This window comes from Delphinapterus leucas, chromosome 20 (genome assembly GCF_059928025.1).
Source record: "Delphinapterus leucas isolate spDelLeu-1000000601 "Yukka" chromosome 20, BTC_Dleu_Yukka2, whole genome shotgun sequence".
NCBI classification, from domain to species: domain Eukaryota; kingdom Metazoa; phylum Chordata; class Mammalia; order Artiodactyla; family Monodontidae; genus Delphinapterus; species Delphinapterus leucas.
In genome coordinates this window covers 5,840,019-5,856,362 of record NC_143148.1, presented here as the reverse complement: position 1 = coordinate 5,856,362, position 16,344 = coordinate 5,840,019, and the positions used below count along the sequence as shown (strand labels likewise).

The window sequence follows — 16,344 nt, the reverse complement described above, 5'->3', positions numbered from 1 at the left end:
GCCAAGTCAGACAAGTTGTAGGTAACTTGGGCACCTGCTGCGTGTGATTGACATCTGAAGTGGGGTGGAAGCAGTCTTATGGGACTGAGCCCTTAACCTGTGGGATCTGACACTATCTCCAAGTAGACAGTGTTAGAACTGAGTCACAGTTAAGGACCCAGTTGGTGTAGTGAAGAATTGCTTGGTGTGGTTAAACGCCCCACCCCGATATTTGGTGACAGACGTGTCAGAAGTGTTGCAAGTGTGGCAGTAGCACGAGTAAAAGAAATACAACTATGGATTTTTCTACTATAGACCTCAAGTAAATTCAACCTTGGATCCATCCAGAAGCTCTCTGCACATCCTTTCTGCCACAAGAATATCAGAGTTCATGCAACTGGCCGTACCCAAGGTATTCCTGCCTAAGGGTTCAAGGGCACCATCAGTTTGCTGGTTTTGCTGAAACTGATGACTGAAATGCATCTCATATCACGTTGGCCTTGGATAGGTGCCGGCCTCTGAAAATTTAATTTAGCTCTATGCCTGTGACCATTTCTTGCAAAGACAGGAAGGCAGTGGGGTGCCCATAAGACATTTCTGTGTCTTCCCACCCAGCCAAGTGATAGCAGCCGTTAAAGCTGCTCCCGTCCTAAATGCCAAAACCTCTGTGAGGTCATGGAGCCATGTGATGTCATAGGACCTGTGCACGGCCAGAACTCGGACTTCTGAAGCTAACCCAGAGCCCTCGCCAGACACACTCCTCCCAGGCGCTTGGCTTCCCTAGCAACAGCTACAGAAGCACTTCAGGGAGAACACATCACAATCAGAAGTGGTTTTAGGCCGGGTTCAGCCTTTGGCATCTTCCAGAGGAGTCTTCAGAGGCTCAAGATATGCTGAGCCTGATTCTGGGTGAGGATTCCCAGTGAGGGGCCTTTGGGGTCGGTGAAGAGGAATGCGTGTCAATGACTGTGTTTGGGGTCTATTTGGGTTGAGTCACTGAGGAATCTGGGCGTTAGTGATGGAGCCTTAAATTAAGGCTTAATCTGAAGTGTTTAATGATTGAAGGTCCTGTTGGTCAGAGTTTAGGGTCTATATGTTAGGTCTGCAAGATTCGGTAATTGAAAACTGGATGGAAGGTGTGAAACCAATGAGCACTGCCTCTCCCCTAGGTTAGCGATTTAATATCCAGCTCATGATATGGAGAAGCCTGGAATTGGGGGAGGAGTGTCAATGGGAAAGAGTGTCTGTGGTAAATTTCAGATTCAATTTGAGGTTAGTGTTGTTTAGGGAGTACAGAGTTTGTCTGTGTTTGAGAGCACAGGAGTCGGGAAGTTTTGAGACCCATAGTCCCAGGCTAGTGGGTGTTTAGAGGCTCAACGTTTGGATCCTTCCCCAAGGTTCCTGTTAAAAATTTGTCTCCTACATACACTCTTCTCATTGTCCCCACAAAAATCAGAATAATGCACCGTGGTCAAGTGGTGGAATAAAGACAGGATATTTGTTCATTTTACTGCAAAATTTACTCTTGGACATTTCCTTTCAGATTTGTTTGACACAAGTAAGAACAACCATTTTCCTGAATTCTACTCCTCAATGAGAGCCATTTCATTGAAAAAAAATTTTTTTTCAGACTACCGTTCTAAAACCTGGGATCATCTGTATAAACATACATTCAAGAATCTAGCTATCTTCTAGGCTGTATTTTTTGCATTGTGTCTTGCAAATAATAAAAGTTGACGTTATTTCATCTTATAACCAGTATTTCATATTTTCAGGTTTTTGAATTTCAGCAAGTCTGATAGTTGGGTATTTGTATCATATAGCTGTTTTTTTGTTTGTTTTGTTTTTTGCGGTATGCAGGCCTCTCACTGTTGTGGCCTCTCCTGTTGCAGAGCACAGGCTCCGGACGCGCAGGCTCAGCGGCCATGGCTCACGGGCCTAGCTGCTCCGCAGCATGTGGGATCTTCCCAGACCGGGGCACGAACCCGTGTACCCTGCATTGGCAGGCGGACTCTCAACCACTGCACCACCAGGGAAGCCCTCATATAGCTGTTTTAATTTGCATCTCCATAATAACAAATGATGTAGACCATTTTTTCATATGCTTGTTTGCCATCTGTTATCTTTGATCAAGTGTCTGTTCAAAGTCTTTGACCATTTTTAAAATTGAGGTTTCTTATTGTTGACTTTTTAAAAAATAAATTTATTTATTTATTTTTAATTTATTTTTGGCTGGGTTGGGTCTTCGTTGCTGTGCGCAGGCTTTCTCTAGTTGAGATGAGCAGGGGCTACTCTTCGTTGCGGTGTGTGGGCTTCTCATTGCAGTGGCATTTCTTGTTGTGGGGCACGGGCTCTAGGCGCGCAGGCTTCAGGAGTTGTGGCACGTGGGCTCAGGATTTGTGGCTCTGGGCTCTAGAGCACAGGCTCGGTAGTTGTGGCGCATGGACTTAGTTGCTCCGCAGCATGTGGGATCTTCCCGGACAAGGGCTTGAACCCATGTCCCTGCATTGGCAGGCAGATGCTTAACCACTGCGCCACCAGGGAAGTCCCTTATTTTTGGCTTTTAAGGATTCTTTCTATGTTCTGGGTATCAGTGCTTTACCAGTATAGGACTTATGGGATGAAAGCGTTGAGATACTTTTGAGATCCTTTTTTTTTTATTGCCAATAGACCACTAAGTGTTCCAGCATCATTTGTTAAAAACTCTATTTTTTAATTTATTTTTGGCTGAGTCAGGTATTAGTTGTGGCGCGTGGGCTCTTCGTTGTGGGCACGGGCTTCAGAGCGTGTGCGCTCTGTAGTTTGCAGCACGCAGGCTCTCTAGTTGAGGCGTGTGGGCTTAGTTGCCCCATGGCATGTGGTATCTTAGTTCCCCAACCAGGGATCAAACCCACGTCTGTTGCATTGGAAGGCGGGTTCTTAAGCACTGGACCACCAGGGAAGTCCCTGAAAAGTCTATCTTTCTCCTTTGAATAACCTTTGCATCTCCATCAAACACTTGAATATACTTGACTTATGTGGGTCTTTTTCTGGGATCTCTGTTCTGTTCCATTGATCTATGTGTTTGTCCTTTCACCAATACTATTAAAGGTCTATAAGTCTTGAAATCTGTTGATAATAGCTCTATATGATGGTTCTTTTTGGTCAGAAATTGTTTTGCTATTTTCAGTGGAGATACCTGGCAAATATTACCTTTTCCAGTAGAACAATTTTGTCACTTTGATTTTCTATACCCCTATATATGATATTAGAAAGGGACTTCAATTCAGAGGTGTCTTTTCCAAAATGCATAACCCCTGTTTAATGAGGAAGAGAAGGTCAATATACAAAATACCTGGAACTTCCCTGGTGGCGCAGTGGTTGGGAATCTGCCTGCCAATGCAGGGGACACGGGTTCAATCCCTGGTCCAGGAAGACCCCACATGCCACGAAGAAACTAAGCCCATGCACCACAACTACTGAGCCTGTGCTCTAGAGCCCGTGAGCCACAACTACTGAGCTCACGAGCCACAACTACTGAGCCCACGTGCCACAACTTCTAAAAAAGCCTGCGTGCCGCAACTACTGAGTCAGTGTGCTGCAACTACTGAAGCCCACATGCCTAGAGCCTGTGCTCCGCAATAAGAGAAGCCACCGTAATAAGAAGCCTGCACCCCGCAACCAAGAGTAGCCCCCGCTCGCCATAACTAGAGAAAGCCCACGCACACCAATGAAGACCCAACGCAGCCAAAAAAAAAAAAAACCTGACCAGTACTCCTCAAAATAATTGAGGACATGAAAAAGAAAAGACGGAGGAATGGTCATGGAGCAGAAGAATTCAAAGAAACCTGATTTCTAAAGGCAGTATTCTTCCCTGGTTTGAATCCTGAGACAGGAAAAGGACAGTAGTGGAAAACTTTGTGAAATCCAAATAGAATCTGTAATTTAGTTGTGTCATACCAATGTTAATATCTCAATTTGACAAATGTACCATGGTTATATAAAATATTCACATGAGAGGAAGTCAAATGAAGGTATATGTGCACTCTTTGTAGTACTTTGTGACTTTTGTGTAAATCTAATATTTTCTCCAAATAAAAGTTTATTTAAAATAGGTATAATCAGGACTTCCTTGGTGGTCCAGTGGTAAAGAATCCACCTTCCAATGCAGGGGACATGGGTTCAATTCCTGGTAGGGGAACTAAGATCCCACATGTCATGGGGCAACTAAGCCCGCGTGCCACAACTAGAGAGAGAAAACCCACATGCCACAACTAGAAAGAAGCGTGTGTGCCACAACAAAATGTCCCACGTGCCTCAACAAAGATTCCGCATGGCACAGCTAAGACCCGATTCAACCCCCCCAAAAAAATTAAAGAAAATAAATATTTAAAAAATAAAATAGGTATAATCTACATCAATTATATCTCAATAAAGTAGTAAAAAATAGGTTTGATCTAGGGACTTCCCTTGCAGTCCAGTGGTTAAGACTCTGTCCTTCCAATACAGGGGTTTTGGGTTTGCTCCCTGGTCCAGGAACTAGCGACCCAGCCAGTAAATTAAAAAAAAAAAAAAAAGTTTGATCTAGTTTCATCGCTTAATCTCTTATTATAAACATTTCCATATTATAAAATGTTCTTGTATATATATAATTAATATTACGTGGCTGTAATAATATCACAGGTGTAATAATATGGCTGTAATAGTATAATAGGATGGTAACTGGAGTCACATATAAAAGTTATGCATTAAAGTGGGTATACTTGAAAAATGTAACTGATTCAGTTATGTTCAGTTTATATTATGATCCTCTCATTATCCAGATTCTTACATTATCACTACAAGATTTGTTGTACTGTTTTTCTTGTATGTCCCAGATATCTCCATTTATTTTTAATCCAGGTAGCTTATAATTTTGCAATTTTAGTTGTGTTTTAAAAAATATTCATACCCTATAAATTTTGTAGTATAGAACAGCAATTCATTTTAACAGCTTTATGGTCATAATTTACATATAACACTTACCAGTAGCAAGGGTATATAATACAATGACATTTAGCAAGTTTATAGAGTTGTGCCATCACCATGATCTAATATTTAGAAATTTTCGTAACCCCAAAAAGTAAACTGGGTATAATGAGAATCTACCGTATAGCATAGGGAACTCTACTCAATGCTCTGTTGTGACCTAAATGAGAAGGAAATCCAAAAAACAGGGGATATATGTATACATATAGCTGATTCACCTTGCTGCACAGTGTAAACACGATACTGTAAAGCAACTATACTCCAATTAAAATTAAAATAAGATAAAATAAAATTCTATATAAAAAGAAAAGTAACTGGATAGTTGAATTGTTGAGTTTTGAGAACTCTTTATTCTGCATATAAGTCCTTTTATCACATGTTAAATGTGTCAATACTTTCTCCCAATCTGTGGCTCCACTCATTACTTTTCTTAAAGCTGTGCTTAAAAATACAAAAGTTTTTCATTTTAATTAAGTCCAATTTATTATTTTTCCTTTTATGTCTCAACCTTTATTGTCTTGCTGCAGAACTCTTTGGCTAACTTAAACTTAGGTTCATGGAGATTGTCTCCTAAGTTTCATACTTTTACCTCTTATATTTAGGTCTGTGATCTATTTCCAGTTAACTTTTGTGTATGCTTAGAGTTATGGGTCTTAAGTTATTTTTCTGCAAATAGGTATACAATTATCCCAGCCTCTTTTGTTGAGAAGACTTACCCCCATGGAAGTATCTTAGTGTCTTGACCAAATAGCTATTGATCTTAACACTTTTGGACTCTCAATTGTGGTTGTGCCTTTTTCATTGGCTCCAGACCTTTACTGGCCTCATTTTTAGTGGCCTTTCCCCGAGGCTCTAATCCCAGTCAAAATTTAGGCTTCATCCCAGCAGTTCGTTTCTTCTGGACCTGATGACCTGTGCCATACTGTGCCTGTTTCTCGAAATCGTATTCTGTCCTAAAAGCCACTTCCTGCAAGATATGGTCCTCCAAAGCTTTCTGGGGATGTCCGATTACTGGATGTATTGCCGTTTCTCTTCCGGGAATTCGTTCTCTGCTGCTATACCGACAGCGGAACTCTTGGTCCATTTGGAAACCCGTCCTCCTACTTTTTTAATACAAGGTGTAAAATAAAGGCCGCGGTGATATTACTTTCCTGCCCAGTCCGTCGAACGCAGTTTAGGTAGCTCCATATTTGCCTAGCAGACCTCGAGTCTCTGAAAATCTGCGAATTTTCTGAAGAGTCGAACTGCCAGGAAATGAGATATCATCAGTGCCTTCTCACCTCCCGGACCATCCAGGGCTCCCGGCCCCAAACCCGCCCCTTGGCCTTCTGTACGTCAGGTGTCCCAACATGGCCGCCCCGTGGGGCCGCGGAGAGCTGGGCGCAGACATATTGTCTCTCTGGGAAATACCGGAATCCGCTCATCCGCCTTTCTTGAAACGCCTCAGACCGTCTTCGGCCGCCGTAGGCAGGCGAAAAATCTGGGCGACGGGTCCAGAAGTAGAAGCGGTTCGCGGAAGGTTACGTTTAGACTCTCCTTGTGGGCTGGGGAAAATCGGGTCAGTGTGTGCATTTGTCCCTTGAAGTTTTGTGTGTGTGTGTGTGTGTGTGTGTGTGTTTTCTCATGAGAGGTGTGTCTGTGACAGCGTGACGTGACTCCTACAGGGTGCAAATGGTGTAGTGTGGACTCACGGAATTATTGGAGGGTCTGGTGGGAAACGCCAAGGTGGAGGTATTTGGGAGGAACCAGCAGAGTCTGGCACGTCTATCTGTGGTTGGGGTACTTTGGTGGGGAGTCGTTAAAACGGTTAAGAATCTGTAGAGATCAGCGACCGTGTGCTGACTGGCAAGGTATGGGGGTCTTTGCGGATCATTCTGTAAAGGATGCAGGTGGTATTTACGATGGTTAACAGCTTCAGGTTTGGGAATTAATATGGGGCTCAGTGATTTGAGGCCAGGGTGGACGGGCATCATGTGGGGATGTCTGGTCCAGGTTTCGGATTAATAAAGAAGTGTGTAGTGTCTGTGGTACAAAGAGGCTTGTGAGGGCTGAAGCTTTGGACGTCTGGCTGGTGGTTTCGTTGAGGTTCCAGCCTCCACCGCTGGGAAGGAAGGTGGTGCAGCCCAGGACAGGAGTTCGAAACCTTCTGCTTTTTAGGCTTTTATCCAGGTGGATGAGTAACTGCAGACCGAGGGACTAATCCAGCCACACCCGTCTGTTACGTATCGTCTATGGCTGCTTTCGCAATGAGAAGGCAGAATTGAAACGTTGTGACAGATCTTAACCTTCAAAGTAGAAATGTATAGTATCTATCACTTTGTAGAAAATGTTTGCCAACGCCTGCACTCACCACTTAATATATAGCAGTGGACACTGTTGATTTTTTGCCTGACAAACATTCCCTCCTTCTTTGCTAATAGAATCTCTGTTTTTAGTTATCCATCCTTCTGGTAGGGTGACCCATAGGCCAGTACTGGTTGGTCTTAGTTAATCATGGTGGTTTCAGTTCCCGTTTCTAGTGATCAATTAGTATGAAATGAGCTTAGGTATATAGTGCAGTTCTAGCCAGCAGTATATGTGAAAATCTGCTTGGGATTTATGGGGGGAACGTTTTGTCTTTTACGTAAGTAATTCCTTGTGTCTCTTTTTCCATGTCGATGATGATGTTGTCTGAATATAACCTTAATTTTCTGTCCAGTTTCTAATGTTTATAATTCATTCTTATCTCAATGCATTGTCTCTACTCTCCAGTACAAAGAAGGAAAGTGAATGGGGTGGTAGTGGACATCTGTGTCCTTCCTGTTGCCTACCCTAAAATTCACCTGCTAGATGGTCTGGAGTTAACATGTTTCCAGGATGGAAGGATCATAAAATTATGAGTTCATCCAAGATTTCAAATTTAATGAAATAAAAATATTCATTGTATTCTTTCAGGGCAAAAAAAATGTCTATTTTATCTGAGTTATGTCCCCTATTAATTCCTTATATTTTTTTATTTGCACCAGGTTTCTTTCTATCTCACTACAAATGGATATGTGTTGTTGGTCTTTTTAAAGAACAGGCTTTTTCAAAAAGTTTATTTAATTGAAGTATAATTGATTTACAATGTTGTGTTAATTTCTGCTGTACAGCAAAGTGATTCAGTGATACATATATATATACATTCTTTTTCATATTCTTTTCCATTATGGTTTATCACAGGATAATATAGTCCCCTGTGCTATACAGCAGCACCTTGTTGTTTATTCATTCTATGTATAATAGTTTGCATTTGCTAATCCCAAACTCCCAATCCATCCCTCTTCTAATCTCCCTCCTCTAGGGCAACCACAAATCTGTTCTCTGTGTAAAGAACAGGCTTTTTCAACTCTTCCATTTATATATTTTTAAATATTTATTTTGGTTGCACTGGGTCTTAGTTGCAGCAGGTGGGCTCGTTAGTTGTGGCTCACGGGCTCCTTAGTTGTGGCATGCAAACTCTTAGTTGCAGCATGCGTGTGGGATCTAGTTCCCTGAACATGGATGGAACCCAGGCCCCCTGCATTGGGAGCACAGAATCTTAACCACTGCACCACCAGGGAAGTCCTCACTTATTTGTTAATTTAAAAGATCTACAAGTTAATCAGTATAAAATTATTGCCCAGCTTGAGAAACAGAACACTGCCAGCACCCCAGTGGTGTTCTGTGAGCCACTTCGCAATTATATTACATCTTCACACTCAAAGGTAATTACCATCCGGTTCGAGATACCAAGCAGTTTAAAGTCTTTTCTTTATAGTTGTATCATATAAAAAATTAATCATTCCTGATCATTATATTTTATTTAGTTGTGCCTATTTTTAACTACATGTCAGTGTTACTATACAGATTTTTTTAACTGTCAGTCTTCTTTTACTCAATATTTTAAAGAATTATTCATGCTTTCGCACAGAGGTTTTTTTGTGGTTTGGTTTTGTTTAGTTTTTTTGCTTTTGTTTGTTTTTTTTTTACCTCTATAACAAGGGTCAGGCAAACATATTGTATGAATATCTATACAGTAAACATTTTAGGAGTTGCAGGACACAGAAGGTCTCTCACGTTGCTTTTTGGTTTTGTTTTACAGTCCTTTGAAAATGTAGAAAGTATTCTTAGCTTGCAAGCTGGGTAAAGGTTGTTTTTTAATAGCATTCCATAGTTTGAATATATGTCGGTTTTTTCTACTATTAATTAAACTTGTAATGCTTGCAGTTTGGGTTGTTATGAATAATGTTGCTGTGAAAATTCTTGTACATATCTTCTGGTTCAAATGTGTCCTTATTTTAGTGGGGGATAGATATATAACTTAGATGTATACTCAGAGTGAGATTTCTGTGTCTTAGGATGTGTATAACTTCAGCCTAAATGGATGATGCCAAAATGTTTTCCGAAGTGGCTATCCAGTTCCTCCAGCGGAAGGAATATATAATTTGAATTATGGTGTGCTTCATTTTTTTTTTTTTTTGAGTTTGCTGGCCTCCCACTGTTGTGGCCTCTCCCATTGTGGAGCACAGGCTCCGGACACGCAGGCTCAGCAGCCATGGCTCACGGGCCCAGCCGCTCCGCGGCACGCGGGATCCTCCCGGACCGGGGCACAAACCTGCGTCCCCTGGATCGGCAGGCGGACTCCCAACCACTGCTCCACCAGGGAAACCCCCCCAGCACGATTTTTAAAAAGAAACATCCTTACCCTCTTCTCTGTAATGCTACTTTTGTTATCAAGTCTCTATATATGCATGTCTGTTTATAAGCATTTGATTTTGTTCCATTTGTCTATCATTGTACTAATATTGTACTGTCATAACTAAAGTAATTTTAAGTCCTCATAATTGATAGATGGATATAGTTATCAGCTTAGGATTTTGATTGAGGTTTCATTGGATTTATATATATATATGGGAAACATGACATCTTTATTTTTATTTTTTAAAAAGTTTTATTGGAGTACAGTTGATTTACAATGTTGTATTAGTTTCAGGGGTACAACAAAGTGATTCAGTTATACATATACATATATTGATCCTTTTTCAGATTCTTTTCCCATATAGGTTGTCACAGAATACTGAGTTGAGTTCCCTGTGCTATACAGTAGGTCCTTGTTGGTTATCTATTTTATATATAGTAGTGTGTGTATGTTAATCCCAAGCTCCTAATTTATCCCTCCCCTCTACGTTTCTCCTTTGGTAACCATAAATTTGTTTTCAAAATCTGTGAGTGTGTTTCTGTTTTGTAAATAAGTTCATTTGTATCATTTTTTAAAAATTAGATTCCACATATGAGTGATACAATATGGTATTTGTCTTTCTCTGTCTGCCTTACTTCACTTAGTATGATAATCTCTAAGTCCATCCATGTTGCTGCAAATGGCATTACTTCCTTCTTTTTCATGGCTTAGTACTATTCCATTGTATCTATATACCACATCTTTATGCGTGCCACTGTCAATGGACATTTGGGTTGCTTCCATGTCTTGGCTATTGTAAATAGTGCTGCAATGAACATTGGGGTGCGTGTATCTTTTTGTATTATGGTTTTTTCTGGATATATGCCCAGGAGTGGGATTGCTGGGTCACATGGTTGTTCTCTTAAAAAAATCTAAAAAGAGAACATACTGTTGTTCTCCATAGTGGTTGTACCAATTTACATTACCACCAACAGTGTAGGAGGGTTCCCTTTTCACCACACCCTCTCCAGCTTTTATTGTTTGTAGAATTTTTGATGATGGCCATTCTGACCAGTGTGAGGTGATACCTCATTGTAGTTTTGATTTGCATTTCTCTGATAACTAGTGATGTTGTGCATCTTTTCATGTGCTTTTTGGCCATCTGTATGTCTTCTTTGGAGAAATGTCTATTTAGATCTTCTGCCCATTTTTTAAAAATACACTGATTTTTTTTCAACTTATTTATTTATTTCTGGTCGCGTTGGGTCTTCATTGCTGCGCACAGGTTTTCTCTGGTTGCAGCGAGTGGTGCAGTGAGCAGTGGCTACTCTTTGTTGTGGTGCTCGGGCTTCTCATTGCGGTGGCTTCTCTTCTTGTGGAGCACAGGTCTATGTGCGTGGGCTTCAGTAGTTGTGGCACACAGGCTCAGTAGTTGTGGCTCACGGGCTCTAGAGCGCAAGCTTAGTAGTTCTGGTGCACGGGATTAGTTGCTCCGCAACACGTGGTATCTTCCCAGACCAGGGATCAAACCTGTATCCCCTAAACTGGCAGGTGGATTCTTAACCACTGCACCACCAGGAAGCCCCATTTTGACCTTTTTTTTTTTTTTTTTTTTTGCGGTACGCGGGCCTCTCACTGTTGTGGCCTCTCCCGTTGTGGAGCACAGGCTCCGGACGCGCAGGGTCAGCGGCCATGGCTCACGGGCCTAGCCGCTGTGTGGCATGTGGGATCTTCCTGGACCAGGGCACGAACCCGTGTCCCCTGCATCGGCAGGCGGACTCTCAACCACTGTGTCACCAGGGAAGCCTCTGCCCATTTTTTGATTATGTTGTTTGGGGTTTTTTTTTTGACATAGAGCTGCATGAGCTGTTTGTATATTTCGGAGATTAATACCTTGTTGGTCACTTGGTTTGCAAATATTTTCTCCCATTCTGTGGATTGTCTTTTCTTTTTGATTATGGCTTCCTTTGCTGTGCAGACACTTTTAAGTCTTACTAGGTCCCATTTGTTTATTTTTGTTTTTATTTTCTTTACTCTAGGAGGTGGATCAAAAAATATATTGCTGCAATTTATGACAGAGTGTGCTGCCTGTATTTTCCTCTAAGAGTTTTATAGTGTCCAGCCTTACATTTAGGTCTTTGATCCATTTTGAGTTCATTTTTGTGTATGGTGTTAGAGAATGTTCTAATTTCATTCTTCTACATGTAGTATCTAGTTTTCCCAGCACCACTTATTGAAAGACTGTCTTTTTTCCATTATATATTCTTGCCTCCTTTGTCATAGATTAATTGACCATAGGTGCTTGGGTTGACATGACGTCTTTAAAATGCTTGGTTTTCTGAATCGTATTCATAGTTCATCATTCCATTTATTTAAGTCTGTTAAAATTTCTGTCAGTATTCCTACTTATCATATATTTTTTATATTCTTCAAAATGATTTTGTTTATAAACTTTGTTTGTTGGTGACCTATTTGTTCTGTCAGTTAATGGGATAAGCGTGTTAAGTCTTCAACCGTTAGTTTGGATTTATTTCTTCTTGGCTTTTTGGGTCCAGTCTGGATTTATTTCTTCTTGGTTTTTTAGGTCCATTTTTGCTGTATATATTTCAAAGCAATATTATTAGGTGCATAGAAATTGCAAATTTCTATAATGTGCTGAATTGAACCTCTTACTAGCAAGCATTTTTCTTTCTCTGTAGTAATTTTTGGGCTTTCTGGTCCATTTTGTCTGAGAATACACCAGAGTGTCTGTGGTTACTCTTTCCATGGTTTATCTTTTTCTAACCTTTTATTCTCTAGCTTTCCATATCATATGTTTCATACATGTCACCTAGAGTAGCATGTTTTTGGGTTTTGCGTAATTAACTAGATTCCTTGTTCTATTTATACTGAATATAATTCTTAGTATGTTTTGTTTTAAAATAGTCATCTAAGTGTACTGTATTTGCCCCACTAGTTCTCTATTCCTTCTTCTCTTTTTGCCTTGTTTTGAATGAATTTCTTCTCATTTTTTTCCCCCTTCCATTAGGTTGGAAATTATGTACTTTGAAACAATTGTCAGTTTTCACCATGACACTAGAAATTACATACAGCATGGAAGCTTTCTTTGTCAAATGTTTACGTTGATTAGTACTTTTACACTCTTCTCTGACAGGGGTCTTAAGCATCTCAACTTTATTTACCAGTTTCCAATTTATTTACAATATTGTGTGCTTTTAAAAATGTATTTAAAACCTAAGATATTATCGTTATTGTTTATAAGACAGTGTTTCTGGTTTGCCCAGTACATTGGTTTTCAAAATGAAGTGTGTATACTCACAGGGTGTATAAAAACGCTTGAGGAGGTTCCTGAGCGCACACGGTTTAAAGGAAAGCAGTGCCCAGCGCCTCTCCTCCCATACGGTCCCTTTTGTATAATTGAGCTGCCTGAGAGTCTCCTGCTCCTGAGGCCTGCTGCTGGGATGAATCTCGTTTCCCTCATTCCCTCTGACAGTCACCCCACTTCAACTTCACGGAATAAAGGAATACCCCCACCACAGTCAGAATCTTAGCCTTTTTGGCCAGAGGAATAAAGTCGTCTGGGGTAAAAATGGGACACTCAGCAGTGCTGTGGGCATTGGGCTAAGGTGAGCGCCCAGGAGCAGCGTTAGCATCTGGGCCTAGAGGAAATGTACCCTCAGCTTGAATTTTCTCCTCAACCCACAGGTCCTGACTCCCCAGGAGCAAAAGAATCAGTAGAAGGAGGAAGAAGTTACAGGATTTGGCATCAGCATTACTGGGGACATGCTTGATTGAAGACAGAACAGAATTTAGAGCAGATCCAGAAGACACAGCGACAGAGCCTCCTTGTTGCCAGCTGTTTTCAGAAAACAGAAGAAAATGATCCAGGCCCAGGTGACTTTTGGTTTGTTTTATTCTTTCCTTTGTTCCCGAATGGGTTTGTTAGTTGTCTGAGTCATTCTAGGTAATTATTGCATGTAAGGTTGTCTTGGGGACCCTGGGTGTCTTTGTAGCCTGCTTCTGAAGTGAGGGTTATCCAGGGGACCCCAGAAATTGCAGACGGTGTCTGAAGCGAGAGCAGTTCTATGGGGACTGTTTTCTCAGGCTTTGCAGTATGTCTGACTCTTGATTTCCATGTTTGAATCCGAATTCTTTCTTTTTAATTAATTGATTTATTTATTTATGTATTTATTTTTGGCTGCGTTGGGTCTTCGTTGCTGCACGCGGGCTTCTCATTGCGGTGGCTTCTCTGTTGCGGAGCACGGGCTCTAGGTGCACGGGCTGCAGTAGTTGTGGCACGCGGGCTCAGTAGTTGTGGCTAGCGGGCTCTAGAGTGCAGGCTCAGTAGTTGTGGCACACAGGCTTAGCTGCTCCGCAGCATGTGGGATCTTCCCGGACCAGGGCTCGAACCTGTGTTCCCTGCATTGACAGGCAGATTGTTAACCACTGTGCCACCAGGGAAGTCCCCAAATCTGAATTCTTAATCTACAGTTTTCTTTTCTTTTCTTTTCTTTTTTCCCCACACCACATGGCTTGCAGATCTTAGTTCCCTGACCAGGGTTGGAACTGGTACCCCCTGCAGTGGAAGTGTGGAGTCCTAACTACTGGACTGCCAGGGAATTCCTGGCAGTTTATTTCCTGGTGAAATCAATATATTGCATTTATTTTTGTTCATTACACAACTGACTTAAGAATATATTTAAAGGCTGAAATCATAACAAAGTACACATATCAAAAAATAAGTTTCTTCTTCATACACTTTAAACATGCTTATTAAACATTTAGTTTCTTATAATTCTGGCTTCTTGAGTTGCTTCCCAGAAGATTCTGATTGACTGGCTCTAAAGACACAGTCATCCCGATTCCACTGGCATATATGTTTGTCCCATACATATATATACACACATATATATGTATGAATGTGGTGTTTTCTAGGTTAACAAGAAGATTTAACTTCTACATATTATAGAAACGTCTATGAGGGACTTCACTGGTGGTCCAGTGGTTAAGACTCTGTGCTTCTACTGTAGGGAGCACAGGTTCGATCCCTGGTTGGGGAAATAAGATCCCGCAAGCCACGCGACGCGGCCAAAAAAAAAGAAGAAATGGCTAATGATAAATGGATGGATGACTGACTACACAATTACAGTTAGTTGAATCCTAGTATTTTATTAGGCTTTTGCTTCTTCCATGTGTCTAGATATACAGATCTAGCCTATAAAGTGGAAATGAGAAGACAAACTTTAACATTTCTTCCATATCATCAAAAAGAGATCAGTTCATTAAACACCACTGTTATTACAGGAAACTCTGACATTTGAGGATGTGGCAGTGGACTTCACGTGGGAGGAGTGGCAGCTCCTGGCCCCTCCTCAGAAGGACCTGTATCGGGATGTGATGCTGGAGAACTATAGCAACCTGCTGTCCGTGGGTGAGGACGGCTCCCCTGGGTCCCTGAGAGGGTCCCCAGTCAGTGGGGTTTCCTTTCTCAGCTTCTGAAAGCTTTGGATTGTCTGTGATTCTCTGAAGCAGTAGATTCTCCGTCCTGTCTCTGGCCCAAGAGAAGTGGGTATATTCTCCTTTCTCTTGAGAGAAACGCCTTTATTTTGTAGCTGTGTATAATGCTGTGATTTATATTAAGAAATATATATATTTGGTCTTCATCCCCAATTCTGGCACAGAGCTCCTAAAATCCATGGAATTTCCGAAGTTATAAGAGGGTAAAGGAGAAATGGGTGTCTTTTGTTATTAATATAAGGGACCCTTACCACGGCATGTGAGTTTATGTTAATGAGGTGATTTTGGGAAGGCCACTCGATAACCTAAGATTGCGGGCTGGTCGCTGAGCTCACCACCCACGATTTAGAGGGTTGCAACTTTCAGTCCCGCCTCCACCCCGCCTCTGGGGAGAACAAAGTGGCTGGAGATTAAATCATAATCACCAAAGCCCGATGGTTTTTTGTTTTGTTTTGTTTTTTTGACAATTAGAACATAGTTTAATAAGTCCTTGGTCAGAGGAGTTTGACTCTTCTCTGCGTACCTGTATATGCATACTGCAAACAACAATACTTTAAAAATGATTAACACAATGACCACAGCTTGTACCATTTTAACTACAATAATGAATAATTTCCATATCTGCTGCAACATATAGAGTTTCTACTAAACAATCAGTCATTTATAATTAAAAATTCAGCAGCAACTGTGAGGGTCTCTTGTCACACCCATCTTCTCTGTGCATTTACCATTTTCCAGCTCTCTCCCCCATTAGGTCAGTGGTTCTCAACTGGGGCCAATTTGTTTCCCAGGGGACATTTGACAATGTCTGGAAATATTTCAAAGCCTCACGATTTAATCCGTCACGGCTATATAGTGAAGCCTCTATGAAACTCCACAGGGACAGGCTCGGAGAGCTTTCAGATTGGTGGCCATTTGGCGGTGCCAGGGGAGGGGTGCCCCCAGAGAGAGCATGGAAGCTCTGTGGCCTTTCCCACATGCCTTGTACTGTATTCTCTTCCATCTGGCTGTTCCTGAGTTGTATCCTTTTATTTTTTTATTGATTTATTTTTAAGTTTTTAATTTTTATTTATTTTTTTTATTGTAGTAGAATTGCTTTACAATGTTGTGTTAGTTTCTGCTGTACAATGAAGTGAATCAGCACTGTGTATACCTATATCCCC

General features: G+C 41.3%; 1 protein-coding gene across 1 annotated transcript in view; it reads left to right on the top strand.

The window, feature by feature from the left end:
- Window positions 1-46: 46 nt before the first annotated feature.
- LOC111181083 (zinc finger protein 350) overlaps window positions 47-16,344 on the top strand; it is a 30,499-nt gene continuing 14,201 nt past the window's right edge. The window contains exons 1-2 of the mRNA XM_089902155.1: window positions 47-13,558; window positions 14,969-15,095. Coding sequence (XP_089758281.1) covers window positions 13,544-13,558; window positions 14,969-15,095 — 142 coding nt within the window. The 5' untranslated portion in view covers window positions 47-13,543. The remainder of the gene's footprint in view (window positions 13,559-14,968; window positions 15,096-16,344) is intronic.